This window comes from Pseudorasbora parva, chromosome 7 (genome assembly GCF_024679245.1).
Source record: "Pseudorasbora parva isolate DD20220531a chromosome 7, ASM2467924v1, whole genome shotgun sequence".
NCBI lineage: Eukaryota > Metazoa > Chordata > Actinopteri > Cypriniformes > Gobionidae > Pseudorasbora > Pseudorasbora parva.
Window position 1 is genome coordinate 20,201,464 of NC_090178.1, and position 14,859 is coordinate 20,216,322.

At 36.8% G+C, this 14,859-nt stretch overlaps 1 protein-coding gene across 4 annotated transcripts in view; it reads right to left on the bottom strand.

Annotated features, from left to right (window-relative positions):
- The window catches only part of sema6cb (semaphorin 6Cb), a 163,434-nt gene that overhangs the window by 21,490 nt on the left and 127,085 nt on the right, over nucleotides 1–14,859 (bottom strand). For all 4 annotated transcript variants that reach the window (XM_067448500.1, XM_067448498.1, XM_067448501.1 and 1 more), the window contains 3 exons: nucleotides 11,648–11,725; nucleotides 1,509–1,567; nucleotides 606–656 (listed from right to left, as the gene is read on the bottom strand). In XM_067448500.1, the coding sequence (XP_067304601.1) occupies nucleotides 606–656; nucleotides 1,509–1,567; nucleotides 11,648–11,725 (188 nt within the window). The remainder of the gene's footprint in view (nucleotides 1–605; nucleotides 657–1,508; nucleotides 1,568–11,647; nucleotides 11,726–14,859) is intronic.

A 14,859-nucleotide genomic window follows, 5' to 3' on the forward strand; every position in this document is an offset into this window, starting at 1 on the left:
CATACACTACCTATCACAAACACCCTCTGTTTCTCTCACTCACACACATATACCGTCACACATCCACTCAGCGAGAAAATTAATTTGTCAGATCGTGATTTTCAGTGGTTCCTCCAAAGCTCTTGCTCAGAGCTCTCTGATATGGCCCACAGCCCTGCAGGACATTTTTGTCTGCCGTCCAGATCTGCAGCCTGCAGCCTCACTGCGGGTCATTTGTGTAACCGACTCTATTGATCTGGGAAACTAACGCCTCTCTGGAAGCTGTTGTAAGAGCTGCTCAGAGGTCAGAACAGGACAGATTGAAGATTTATGCATGTGCACGCGTGAAAGGAAAACTGTCAGATATATAAAAAAAAGGCCATGATATAATACTCACACCAAGAGACCAGTGACACAATGCAGAAAAAAGAATAGCAATCTGTGCCTATTGTTGAATGCAAGGCCCAACTTTACAGAATATAATAGCTGGCCAAAAAAAATTCTGATTTAAAATGGTCAATGGATATGAACATGACTGTGAATACGGCTGTATAAAGGGTAATCATTTACTAAAGCAATTTGAATGTCTGAATTTAAAGCTTTTGAGAATGAATTAGTGCACTGACCGTACGCCGAGTCCACCGCAGGGTTCTGCTTACGAGTTGTGGCCAAGACATCTACAGAAAGAATAAAAGAAGAATAAGCTCAAGTAGGTTAGTAGTACAGTTAGCCTAATAAACTATAATACTTGACAGAAGCATTGTTTATCGTGATTTTTACTATTAATAAATCAAATTCTTTATTGAACAGTGTTGTCTAGACTTACAGTAACATACTGTATATTGCATCTGCCTCCACTTTTTTTTTGCATTGTGACATCAATTTCATGACAACGAGGCACATTTCATCCCCAAGTTCTCATTATTTTAATGTGAACCCCCCAGCATTATACTATATTATAATTATATTATTATATTATATTATCACAGTTTTAGAAAAAGCTTCAAATAACAATGTATTAGAAATAAGAATATTTTTATAACATTATACATCTTTACATCTCTTTTGATCAATTTAATGCCTCCTCACATAATAAAAGTAAATAAAAAATACTTATCCCAAACTTTGAAATGGTAGTGTAAATTATATTATATTATAATTAATTGAAATCAAGTAAATTATAGCATATTATAGTAAATTAATGGGTTCAATAGTATATATCATGGGTCAAAATATAAAAAATATATCATGGGTTCAAAGTATAAAAAATAAATAATGGGTTCAAAATATAAAAAATCTTGCACAGTTCAAAGAAGTTTCAAGACGTTCTCATCTCTATCCTTGTTGGAGAGGAACATGAACTAGACATGTTCTTAACATGTTCCATGAGGTTCTTCAGAAGGTTTCTAGAGTTCTGCAAGTCTTCAGAACAATAGTGGAGTTGTAGCAGGAATGTGTAGGGATGTAATAATACTGTGAATGAGTTATGATCTTTGGGAGCAAGTCAGCTCGGACTGTCTGGAACTCACCATGACAGCTGTCTGGGTACTGAGGATATCCACTCTCCACATACTGTTCAAATCCAGACCTGTGACAGAGACAGAGAGGAAGAACGACAGAACAGAGAGGGGAGAAGAGAGTGAGCAGGAGAAAGGAGGAGAAAGAGGACAAGGGAGTGACAATCATTCTTTTGTGAGACTCTCCCTGAATGATCCTTCTAATTAGTTGTGCTGTCAGCAGTCTGTTGTTGCCTCTCTGAGCAACTGTAAAGGGAAATAACATGTTACAATATGATTGAGGATTGAGTGTCTGCCATACAAGTACACTTCCTCTATACCAGGACTGACAGCCATGTTTTCATGGACAACAAATGCAAATGTATTAGTTTGTATACATATACTTGCACAAGATTTCTAAATTAAGCTAGATGATTTGATTTCGCCCTGCAGCTCAGTCTAGAAACCTGTACACTCATTTCTACTGCTTCTGTTACTATTGCGGGAACCAATCACAGACTGGCTTATCCACCTGGCGCGCTATTGGTGGGTTTCAAATGACAACGGATAGAGAAGCAATGGATAGATGTCCGTTGTTTACGCCTCTTGTGGTCTGATTGGGTGAAGGGCTAGCCAATTGCATACAGAGTCAATTGAATTATGCTCGTTTATCACGCCTCTTGTGCAGTAGAAAACACAGAGCAGACTCCCCAGACCAATGTTCAATATAAAATTAAGCATGGTCTGGTGATAGCCAGACAAAAATTAAGCACCAAATGAGAATAAATCAAATTTATAGGAACTGTAACATAATATTCAGTTTAAACCACACTGCACGTCTGAAACTTGCTGATAAAGTGGATAATTCAAATCAAATCTACAGAAAATATCTTATGACTTCTGACAATTTTTTCCCCCAGTAGAAGTTTATCTAGGTTCATTTTTACTCCTACAGAACACCATTTACATAAAATATTTCTGACCTTAAAAATGAAAAAGGAACGCCATCGCAATATGTCTCTGTTTTTGTGACAGACATGATTTTCTGACTCATCCTCAACATTATCAGGCTGCAGATGTAACAATGAATATTTAATGAATGATAATGCAATAATCCTATTGCTATAATGCAAAAATATATATTTTTAAATAAATAAATAAATAAATAAATAAATAAATAAATAAATAAATAAATAAATAAATAAATAAAAGGCTTCAGTGCTGGTAAAAAAAAGAGGAGAAATTTAGACCCTTGCACATGATGTAGTTTCACATGTCATTTCAAATCATTTCCACAAATATCAAGCCCCAATGTTATTTACAAGTGACTAAACAAACGCTGAATGAATTTAACGCACGCATATGTGATTAACGTGTTCACATGTCAAATTAGCAGAACAAGCTAAGGCCAGTCACAATCACACGAGTGCCTTCAGCTTTAAGAACCTTTATGTGAAGGAAATGAGTGTTTGGGTAAAACAGCATATTAAGTCAAATTTGAATAGAATATGTTTACTGAGAGGGACGTTGCTGACTCATGCAGCCTAACAGTGTAACCACGGTGACACGTTGCTCTGAGCGACTGCAATGTTCCACTGCTCCTGGCATCACAGAACCGAGCGTGTCATTGCAGCTCATTGCCGAGCACCTGAGTGACATCTCGCACGCAGACGCGCAACGCGTTCTGTCGTTTTTTGCTTCCTCTACCGTGTTACCATGGAGATGTGATCAGATCGGTGGGGCCGTAGTTTAATGAAATACAAAAATGCAGTATCTGAGAGTCCAAAATCACTCCATGTCACTTGTTTTCAAGAACACTTGTGTGCAGTATTTCAGCGCAAGAATGTGCTTCTTATTCATTATGCACCCTGCAATCAAGTTCAGGTGCTAAATGCACTGACCTAATTATTAGTTCATAATTATAATCATTCATTTCAGAGCACAGATGCCTTGATTTTAATGTAAATTAGGTTTACTACAGCTTCACAAAAATTGCTATTTGCCTGGCGAAATCAATTGGGTGCTATTGTGGAGAGGCCCACAATAAGAAGTATTAGGGGGTCTGCAGAAAAATCTGATTTTTTTTCTTTTTTCTTTTACTTTAGTAGCTGTAATGATACAATTCTTAAATGTTCAAATTGTAAACATTTACACTGAATTGAATCATCATATTTGGGGGGTCATGGTCATGCAAATGATTTAATTCAATGAAATATTTTGTCTAACTTGATTTTAAGTATATTTGAGCTATCTGAGTGGAATCTATCTAACCAAAGGGTGGCGCAAACATAGATATGTATACATAGATTCCTAATTTCAACACTCCAATCATGTTGACGCGACGGCATTTTAGAACGGCCAACACACGCGTCAACACTTCAGATGCTGTCAAGCATCACCCGCGTAAAAAAAAAAAGTTGAATGTTCTTTGTGGCATATAGCGGTACAGTCGCTAATGAGGCGTCTACATATACATATTTATGGGAGCAAAGTGTACAATGGTGACTTTTTAAAGGAGTCATGACATCAAATTTGCCTTGATTTTTTGACATATAAGAGGTTTTTGTACCTTTAAAACATCCTGCAAGTTTCACAGCTTAAAACATCCTGCTCATTATAAACAAAACATTTACAGGGAGTGCAGAATTATTAGGCAAATGAGTATTTTGACCGCATCATCCTCGTTATGCATGTTGTCTTACTCCAAGCTGTATAGGCTGGAAAGCCTACTACCAATTAAGCATATTAGGTGATGTGCATCTCTGTAATGAGAAGGGGTGTGGTCTAATGACATCAACACCCTATATCAGGTATGCATAATTATTAGGCAACTTCCTTTCCTTTGGCAAAATGGGTCAAAAGAAGGACTTGACAGGCTCAGAAAAGTCAAAAATACTGAGATATATTGCAGATGGATGCAGCAGTCTTAAAATAGCCAAGCTTCTGAAGCGCGATCATCAAACAATCAGGCGTTTCATTCAAAATAGTCAACAGGGTCGCAAGAAGCGTGTGGGAAAACCAAGGCGCAAAATAACTGCCCGTGAACTGAGAAAAGTCAAGCGTGCAGCTGCCAAGATGCCACTTGCCACCAGTTTGGCCATATTTCAGAGCTGCAACATCACTGGAGTGCCCAAAAGCACAAGGTGTGCAATACTCAGAGACATGGCCAAAGTAAGAAAGGCAGAAAGTCGACCACCACTGAACAAGACACAAGCTGAAACGTCAAGACTGGGCCAAGAAATATCTCAAGACTGATTTTTCTAAGGTTTTTTGGACTGATGAAATGAGAGTGAGTCTTGATGGGCCAGATGGATGGGCCCGTGGCTGGATTGGTAAAGGGCAGAGAGCTCCAGTGTGACTCAGACGCCAGCAAGGTGGAGGTGGAGTACTGGTTTGGGCTGGTATCATCAAAGATGAGCTTGTGGGGCCTTTTCAAGTTGAGGATGGAGTCAAGCTCAACTCCCAGTCCTACTGCCAGTTTCTGGAAGACACCTTCTTCAAGCAGTGGTACAGGAAGAAGTCTGTATCCTTCAAGAAAAACATGATTTTCATGCAGGACAATGCTCCATCACACGCGTCCAAGTACTCCACAGCGTGGCTGGCAAGAAAGGGTATAAAAGAAGAAAATCTAATGATATGGCCTCCTTGTTCACCTGATCTGAACCCCATTGAGAACCTGTGGTCCATCATCAAATGTGAGGGAAAACAGTACACCTCTCTGAACAGTGTCTGGGAGGCTGTGGTTGCTGCTGCACGCAATGTTGATGGTGAACAGATCAAAACATTGACAGAATCCATGGATGGCAGGCTTTTGAGTGTCCTTGCAAAGAAAGGTGGCTATATTGGTCACTGATTTGTTTTTGTTTGGTTTTTGAATGTCAGAAATGTATATTTGTGAATGTTGAGATGTTATATTGGTTTCACTGGTAAAAATAAATAATTGAAATGGGTATAAATTTGTTTTTTGTTAAGTTGCCTAATAATTATGCACAGTAATAGTCACCCGCACACACAGATATCCCCCTAAAATAGCTAAAACTAAAAACTAAAACTTCCAAAAATATCCAGCTTTGATATTAATGAGTTTTTTGTGTTTATTGAGAACATGGTTGTTGTTCAATAATAAAATTAATCCTCAAAAATACAACTTGCCTAATAATTCTGCACTCCCTGTACTTAAATCAAGCTGAAAAACGACTCGTTTTAATATTGCAACGTCAAACGGGCAAAATACATTTGCATATGACTGCCTTCAGAGCTAGATATCAGAGAATAGTTAGCGAATATCAACGACATCGCACCTCTGGCATTCAGGTGGTGCTTAATGGCAGACATTTGCCTACACTTGATTTGACCGCCACGTCAAAAGCAACTAGGACCCGTTTTAATAATATATGACGCCGTCTACGCTGCATACAGTGTAGAAATGTGTGTTCAGTTTCTGACATACTCCATGCACTTAAGTCTGTCGACAATAGCAAAAATTAATGAGTGAAAGAACGTTCGCTTTGAAAGAACATTGGTTTGCATCTCTGTGCAGACTTCGGATGAATCCCAGGGTTGGAAACGAGAGGATGATTTTTTATTTTTTATTTTAATGACATGCCATATTGCGACAATAGAGGATGTTATGTTTGTTCAGAGCGCAGCGTAGGCAGAGTGGAATGGAAAGTTCGGAAAGAAATTTGAAGTTTTTGAAATTTGAAGATGAAGCAGGCAACTGATCTTATGGCAACTGCATCACAAACCGTAAGAAAATTATTTTAGAATGCTTTGTCGGTAAATTATGGTTTTATATGGATAATGTTTTCAAAATACATACTTATGTTCAATTACAGTGGGGCAAAAAAGTATTTAGTCAGCCACCAATTGTGGAAGTTCTCCCACTTAAAAATGTGCAAATAAATTCTAAAAACAGATTTTTTTTTCTTCTCATAGTCAAAGTGTACTAATGATGAAAATTACAGTCCTCACTCACTTTTTAAGTGGGATAACTTGCAAAATTGGTGGCTGACTAAACTTTTTTTGCCCCACTGTAGGTGTTGATACTTTTTTCTATGCAATGGCGTTAGCCAGTCATAACAGTGTCTTAAAGGTGTCATGAACTGGCTTTTTTATTTTTTTAATACTGTTGTCTGAGGTCAACTAATGATGTTCCTGTGGTTTTTACATTCAAAAACATAATAACAAATAAGTAATAGGCTATTTTCTACACTGGGTTTGAGGCTCTCTCCAAAACGCTGGGTTTTAATGGGCGAGCAGCACTGGAGACTTGGAAGTAAACGCCCAAGGCTAGGATTGGATAAGATTAGCATATTTAATGAGCTTCAGCTCCCCTGTCAGTTCAGTTCACGAGAGTGAAGAGAGTGAGAAATAAGCAGCAACCGGAATGATTTTCTGGATCACAAGGCTCGTAAACGTCTTTATCAAACAAACAAACACAAGGATATATATATATATATATATATATATATATATATATATATATATATATATATATATATATATATATATATATATATATATAATTTGCTTTGTAATTTTTTTTTTAATTAAGATTATAAGTGAACCCCAATAACATAAAGCATGTCATGACCCTATAAAAAAGCGTCAGAGAGAAAAAAACATACTAGCATACAAACAACATATCATCTAATGCTGGCACCCCATTTCAGTCCCTGCCGAGGCACCTGCCATTCTCCTGCCTCGCCATGCCCTGCATATTCAATCTATCTGTGAATCAGCCCTATCTACCTGACATGATTTAAAGTCCTTATTTCCATTAACCTGAGAGGGGAGAGAGTGACAGAACGAGAGGGAAGGAGAGGGAAAGAGAGAGAGCGGAGATGACTTCATCTCATATTGAAGGATAAATGGAAGGACAAGATAAAAAAAAATTCCTGCATAAAGTGGTAAATTGGGATCTCGCAGGTGCATAATATCTGAACATCAATATGCCTCTGAGATGCATGCTTTTCATTATACCTGAATTGGCCAACACACTTGGCACACACACACACATTAGCACAAACATGCAGTCTCATCATATGGAGATTAAATTGCCCCTGGGAGAGAGCGAACAGGGAAAAGGAGAACACAAAGAGAAAATTTCCCACAAGATAATAAAATCATATTTTTCTTCATATTCTCCTACCCGCAGTACATAGCAAAAAAAAAAAAAAATAATAAAAAAAAAAATAAAAAAAACAAGCTGCAGAGCTATTTTAAAACAGAGAAAGCCAAAGTATTACCTTGGTACATCTATTGCCCTCTTTTTTTACATTTCACCCTCTCAGTCCAGCAGAATTTCATTAGATTTCATTTATTAGCATTTAAACGAATAGTTCGCTCTGGAGCTAGTTTCTCAAGTCTTATTTCTTGTTCTGCTTCTTACAAGTCTCACGTTGCCAAATTTAGGGTCAGCATAAAGTCTTTTTGAAGCTCGTTCAGTGCAAAAGCCTATTGGAAAAGGGTCATGTGACTAACATGTAAAGAGACCAGTCACTGTCAGTAAGTGTGTCACATGATACTTGAGAAATCCTTCTAATATGCTAATTTGGTGCTTAAGGAATATTTATTCTTATTATCAGTGTTGAAAACAGTTACTTAATGTTTATTTTTTATTTACTGAATAGGCAGTTTATATGGACAGCATTTATTTGAAATACACTGTAAACATTTTTTGTTGTTTTTTGTTGGTTTAACTTAAAAAAGTAAGTAACCTGGTTGCCTTAACATTTTGAGTTTATTGAAATTAAAAATTTGAGTTGATACAATGAAGAAAATTTGTTTGATAAATAGAAACTCAAAATATTATTGAATCTGAACCACATAAGAAATTTGATAAATCATGAAAATAGCACTATTTGGCATGTTTCACATGCGTCATCAGAAACAAAACACACACAATTACCCAATATGGTTACAAATATTTTTTATATTTTTTATATGTATTTTATATTTAAATAAAGGTTGTCAAATCTCAAAAAATGTTCATTGTATCAACTCAAAATTTTAATTTCAATGAATTTAAAATTTTAAGGCAACCAGGTTACTTTTTTTACTATATAATTTTTTACAGTCTAGATATATTTTGTAATTATTTTAAAATGTCCTTATTGTAACTTTTGATCAATTGAATGAATTCTTGCATAATAATCTTTTTTCTTCAAGAAAAACAAAAACAAAAAGCCAAATAAACTTTTGATTGGTAGTGGTAGTTCATTTCAATTGTTTATTGTGTAATTCAATTCTACTATTTGGTCTGATTTATTTTATTTTATGATATTACTGACACATTTTATAACACTGTTATTCAATCTACATCAGTTTCATATTTTCAGTGCTGCTGCTTTGGTTTCTATAACAAAAAACAAAATTCTAGATTCTAGCCAAGTTTTTCTGTGAATACAGAAGACTTTGGCATCTGACAGCAGATGATGTATGACCCTGACATAAGTTTGGCTATGGGAGCATATAATTGAATGCTGGATTAAAACCAAAGCTCTGTTGGGACACTGATATTTATAATCTCAAAAGTTCTGTCCATTTTGTAGGCAGTGGTCTGGAAATCTGCTTGGTACGTAACAATGTTTATGAGTTCGAGACGAAATGATCCCCCATTTCTGTTTATAGAGATCAATACTCGCATTAGGACACATTAAGGCACATTATGAACCAATAAACAAGTCTATGGCCAGAAAATATAATTAAAAACTAGGTTACAGAGAAAGTGAATGTTAAATTAAAATATATTCAGCTGAATAAAATAACTTCAGTTTATGAGTGTGCATGTGTGTGTGTGTGTGTGTGTGTGTGTGTGTGTGTGTGTGTGTGTAGATAAATACACTAACCTGCAACAGCATGTTAAGAATAAGATCTCTCAGTAACATTTTCATTTCGAGGTTCTAACTTCTTTTAATAAACCAAAATTGCAGCTATACGTCAGTGGATGTGACTCAGGAGCAGGGGAACAGAGCGTGCTGGGAAGAATATTGCCGCTGTTGCTTTCCACAACTTATAACAACCGCAGCGACCACTCAGCAAAACATTAACAATAACAAATTCAATCTTTCGGTCTGCACACACACGTCTGGTTTACTATCTTTGCGGGGACTCTCCATAGACGTAAATGTTTTTTATAATTGTACAAACTGTATGTTCTATCCCTTTACATTAACTCTACCCCTAAACCTAACCATCACAGAAAGCTTTCTGCATTTTTACATAAAAAAATAATAATTCTGCATGATTTATAAGCTTGCTTCATCAAGGGACCTCCAATTTAGGCCCCCAAGGTGACATAAGTCCACATGAGTCAGTGTGCATTCAAGTTTAAGTCCCCACCGGGATAGAAAAACACACAAAAACATAAACACACACACACACACACACACACACACACACACACACACACACACACACACACACACACACACACACAGACACACACACACACACACACACACACACACACACACACACACACACACACACACACACACACACACACACACACACACACACACACACACACACACACACACACACACACACGCACACACGCACACACGCACACACGCACACACGCACACACGCACACACTTCTGCTCGACAGTTGGAGAGGCTGTATTACTGTAGATAAAGTCGTGACACAAGCTGATATTTAATAAAATGGTGGGAATGTCAACATGCCATTTCAGCCAGAGATCTTTGCAACCGATAAATAAAATACATAAATTAGTATTCCTTATCCTTAGCTCAAATGGTACAGCATGGTGCCAGCAACACCAGAATCATTGGTTTGATTCTGCTAAAAAAATTATATCTTGATTCTGCTAAAAATTATACCGTGAGTGCAACGTAAGTCACTTTTGATTCAAGTGCCTGCCAAATGCATAATGTAAAATCTTAACATTGCTGTTAATGTCTGTAATATATTCACAGAGATTTGCACTCATTCATCAGAGCTGTTGCACAGTGGTAAGTACATACACTCATGAAATTAAAGAGTAGGGAACACATACGTCATATTGCCTCTGTCTGTCCAGTTTCTTGTCTAATCTCTACTGTCCTAAATTATCAAAAGCTAAGCGCTCTTCAAAACCGTAATAAAAATAAGTAATAAGTTGTTTGTGGTATTTACTTGTGGACATTACTTACACAAATATTTGTAAATGTTAATGTCCAATTACAATAGTTTTTACGTCTCATAAACAAGTGTGTTTATCTTTTACATTAATTTATCTGGAGATTAATATCTGCACATGAAACACTAGATTAAATGTACAGCAGACCAGGAAAATGAGCATAACAGTGACGCCATCGCAAACAGATTTACTGTAAAACGGCTATGAGAAATGTTAAAGATTTATTTTAAAGCTTTTGCCTTTATTGGGACAGGACAATGTAGAGAATTGACAGGAAGCAAAGTAGAAGAGAGAGGGGGACTAAATCAGGAAAGGACCACAAGCTGGGACAAATTCAGGTCACCTGAAGCACAACTGTACTAAATCACACTGCCCACAAGGCTACTAGCTTTTAACTCGATTGATAAAGTAAATCACTCCAAACATTGCTAAAAGTGATAGAGTAACACTTTACAACAAGGTTCAATTCGTCAACAGCAGATAAAGGCATAAACTCAACATTTTGGAATGTTAGTGTATATTGAGAGATGTTAATTTATACACTTGCAATGATCAAAATGTATATGTAAAAAATATACATTAACGGAGATGAGCGCCGTAAAAGCATTGTTTACCTTAATGCATTAAATAATGTACACAAATCTACACTTTATTATAAAGTGTTACCTACAATGCTATATTCATTTACTGTAAAACTACTTTTAAATGTCATCTATGAAGTCATTCTGGTCATAGTATAGATGGTCTAGAAAAAAATAAATCTGCAACCGCACTTGGTTATAAATTTTGAAGACATTTTACGGCCATCTGATTTTTACCAGATGCTTTAAGGATGTTTAAAGTAACATAAGCCCTAAGAGACCTTTAACAGTGATGCACACTATAGAAACAGAATTGTCGATTGCACAGAAAGCTTGTGCAGAGAATTCAGTAGCTGTGTAGGCTCTTATATTCTAATGAACCGTAAAAGTGTTTACTGTGGAAGGACTAATAGAAGGGTCGCGTGATGTAGCTTTAACTCACTTGAATCCTGGCGCCACTGTGGCACAGTTCCCCGCACTCAGCCAGATGCAGTAGGGGTCTCGCGAGGACAGACAGCTCCTAAAACACACACACATACAGAGTTAACTCATACCACATGTCCTGGAAAGGTTGTGTGTGTGTGTGTGTGTGTGTTTTCCTTGCTCACTGTCTCCATACTCCCCCCCCATTTTCCCTTTTCCCTCTCTCTCCAAGATGTGACAAGCTGGAAGGGACAGCCAGACATGGCATCTCCATAACAAAGCATTAATGCCTCTCGCTGGTCAGACAGTCAGTCAGAGAACTCGGTTCTGTAGAGTCAGGTGTGTGTGTGTGTTTGTGTATTTGTGTTGCATGATTGACAGGTGTGTTGCGTTTGCCAGAGGCCAACTGAGATTCAGATACTGGCGAGTTGCTCCAAGAAACCGTGAGAGAGAAAGACGGAAAGAGAGACGGAAAGAGAGCGAAAGACAGCGAAGAAATAACAAAAAAGCATGTGTGAGGTGACTAGATGTGAGTCAGAGTGAAAGAGAGAGGTCACTTCCTCTTTTCTGATATTTTTTCCCTTCTTCACAGGTTGTTAATTTCTCCATGCCATGACTGTTGTTCACTGTTCTTAAACACTTTCTATTGTTAAAGGGTTACTTTGGTGATTTAGCATTAAGCTTTGTATTTAAACTGGGAAATTATTTTTAAATTTGGTGCCTTCTAGACTGAGAAAAGACAGGAAATGAATTTATGTCTAATTGGGATGAAAGCCAACAATTCTCAGAATGCGTTTGCTTCGCTGCCCTACGAGGCCACTCCCAAAGCCACCGCTACTGGATTACTGGATCACTTTCCCATGGCGTTCATTTTCATAAAATCAGTTCAGTTAGAGAACAGACACTACAATTAAAATCTGAATGTGTCTGTTCAATATAATGTGAGTGAGCCAAGCGACTGTCACGGCACAAACGCTGCAGGAGCCAGATTACATCCATCACTAGAGCTGAGGTAAGTGCGACCGCGTTCAGCGCGTTCAGTCTGGCGCGTTTTCACTGCATGTCTCTGGAAGCTTAACTTTCATAGGAATTCATTTGAAAATTTGAAACACTCACTTTGCTCCCACCCCCCATGGACGGGTAAAAACATGTGGAAATAGCTCCATCTACTGACTGTAGTCTTTAGCCTCTGGCCAAAAGAAAATCCTCCAATGGCGCAAAATGACGATATTTGTGTCATCTGAGGTTTTTCCCCAGAAATAAAAATACATAAATTTCTCTTCTCAGGGGGATTATTGTGGGGATGGGTGGGAATCTCGAATATACTCCCGGGTTTCTACTGATACAAAGCCATATGCTAAACCACTGAAGTAACCCTTTAAAGGTTAGATATGTTAAAATTGTAAAATGCTTTCTCTTACTCCAGTTAAAATAAATAAAAAATGGAAACACAAATGAGTTGGGTGGCTTTTAGTCTGTTTTTACAGTTTAAAGTTATCTATATGCTAATGATTACACTGTATAGAAAAAAAAAATATGTATCCAATTGAAAATGTTCTAGTGACTGATCACATCTAAATTTTTCAGTTGGCCAAATTGAATTTCTGTGAATTGATGCAATTAAATTCACAGAAATTCAATTTGGCCAACTAAAAAAATGTAGATGTGATCAGTCACTAGAACAATTTTAATTGGAGACCTGATTTTTTTTTTACAGTGTACTAAAAGTTGAAAAAATTACTACTTGAACTATAATTTTGCTATACTATCCACCTTATTCTTAATGTAAGAGCAGATAAGGCCAATTTTTTACATGAATGTGCAAAGCTTTCGGTGTAAGCTACTGGCAGTTATTTTAGTTACTGCGTGATGTTGCAAACAGCTACTTATTATGATATTATTATTATAATCATAAACATACCAGTTTATAGTGCAAGCACTTTTAACATTTAGTGGAGTTTGTCATACTTTATTAGTGTTGTAGTCGAGACCAGCTCATTCGAGTCCGAGTTCAGAGAGGGTTGAGTCCGAGTCGAGACCGAGACCAGAGAAAATCCACAAACAACATTAGAACTCAATTTAATTAACTTTTTAGCTACGGAATGTGTGCACAAGAGTGACTGCAGAAAAAATGCAAAATGTCTTTTTAATGCAAAAGTGTGAATGTGTCGGAGGGAGAGAGGGCGGGTGGCCAGCCTTCTGTCAGACATTTTTGGGTGAAGATGTTCAGATTTGAGACTGTCAGCAGTCATCATATCTATATCTATATTCATTTTATTATTTCATTAAACATGATTTGGTTTTCTCTGTGACACTTTCGTCCAATATTGTAAACAGAAAATATATTAAAATAGCAGTTGAACGTATTACGTACTTTTGACCATAGTTGGAACTGTACTCCTCTCTAAGTTTTTTTTCCTCCAATGTAATTTCTACAGTTATTATACATTTACATATCTTTATTATTATGACTTCAATTATTCTATCATCTGCTACTAATTGTATGTGGAAGAGAACCTGGTGGGAATCTTTGCACTAACGTCAGTCTCAAGTCATGTGCAGTTGCGCATAAAAAAATAAAATAAAAATAAAAAAATCACCAATCACTGGATGTGTGAATCAAACAACAATTAAAAGAAATATTAAAGTATAGTTATAATCATGAAATATTTTGAATGGGACTCGAGAGGACTCTTGATGATTTCCTTAAAAAATAAAGTATAAAAAAAATGTTGGAATAAACCGCATAAATGCAAACAATTTAGATAAAAAACGCATGTGCTCAATTGAGTGGAATAATAGTTTTTATCTGATAAGATGACATGCGCATAAACGACAATGGATACACATTTACTGAATAAATACCTCAATGTGCAACAAAAAACGGTGACTTTGCCTTAACAGAGGATGTGATTGGATAACTGGACTAACTAGCAGATCAGTTCATTGCACAGCGTCTCAAATGTTATTTTAGGTATTCTGCAGTGCCAGAGCCAAAATCTGACATCAAAATGATTTGGTATAATGACCTCTCAGCGCTGTTTTACATTACTGCATTCACAAACAACAGGCGTCCGAACGCAAGATTACATGACAGTGTTTATTGTGTTTCTGAGGATAGACAAAAAAAATATGGATGTAGTGTCTGTGACGTCACCCACAGGATTCCGATTAGCTGTTCTACTTTAAATTGGGAAATTGAACCAATGGAAGATAGTTCAGGGAAACCTG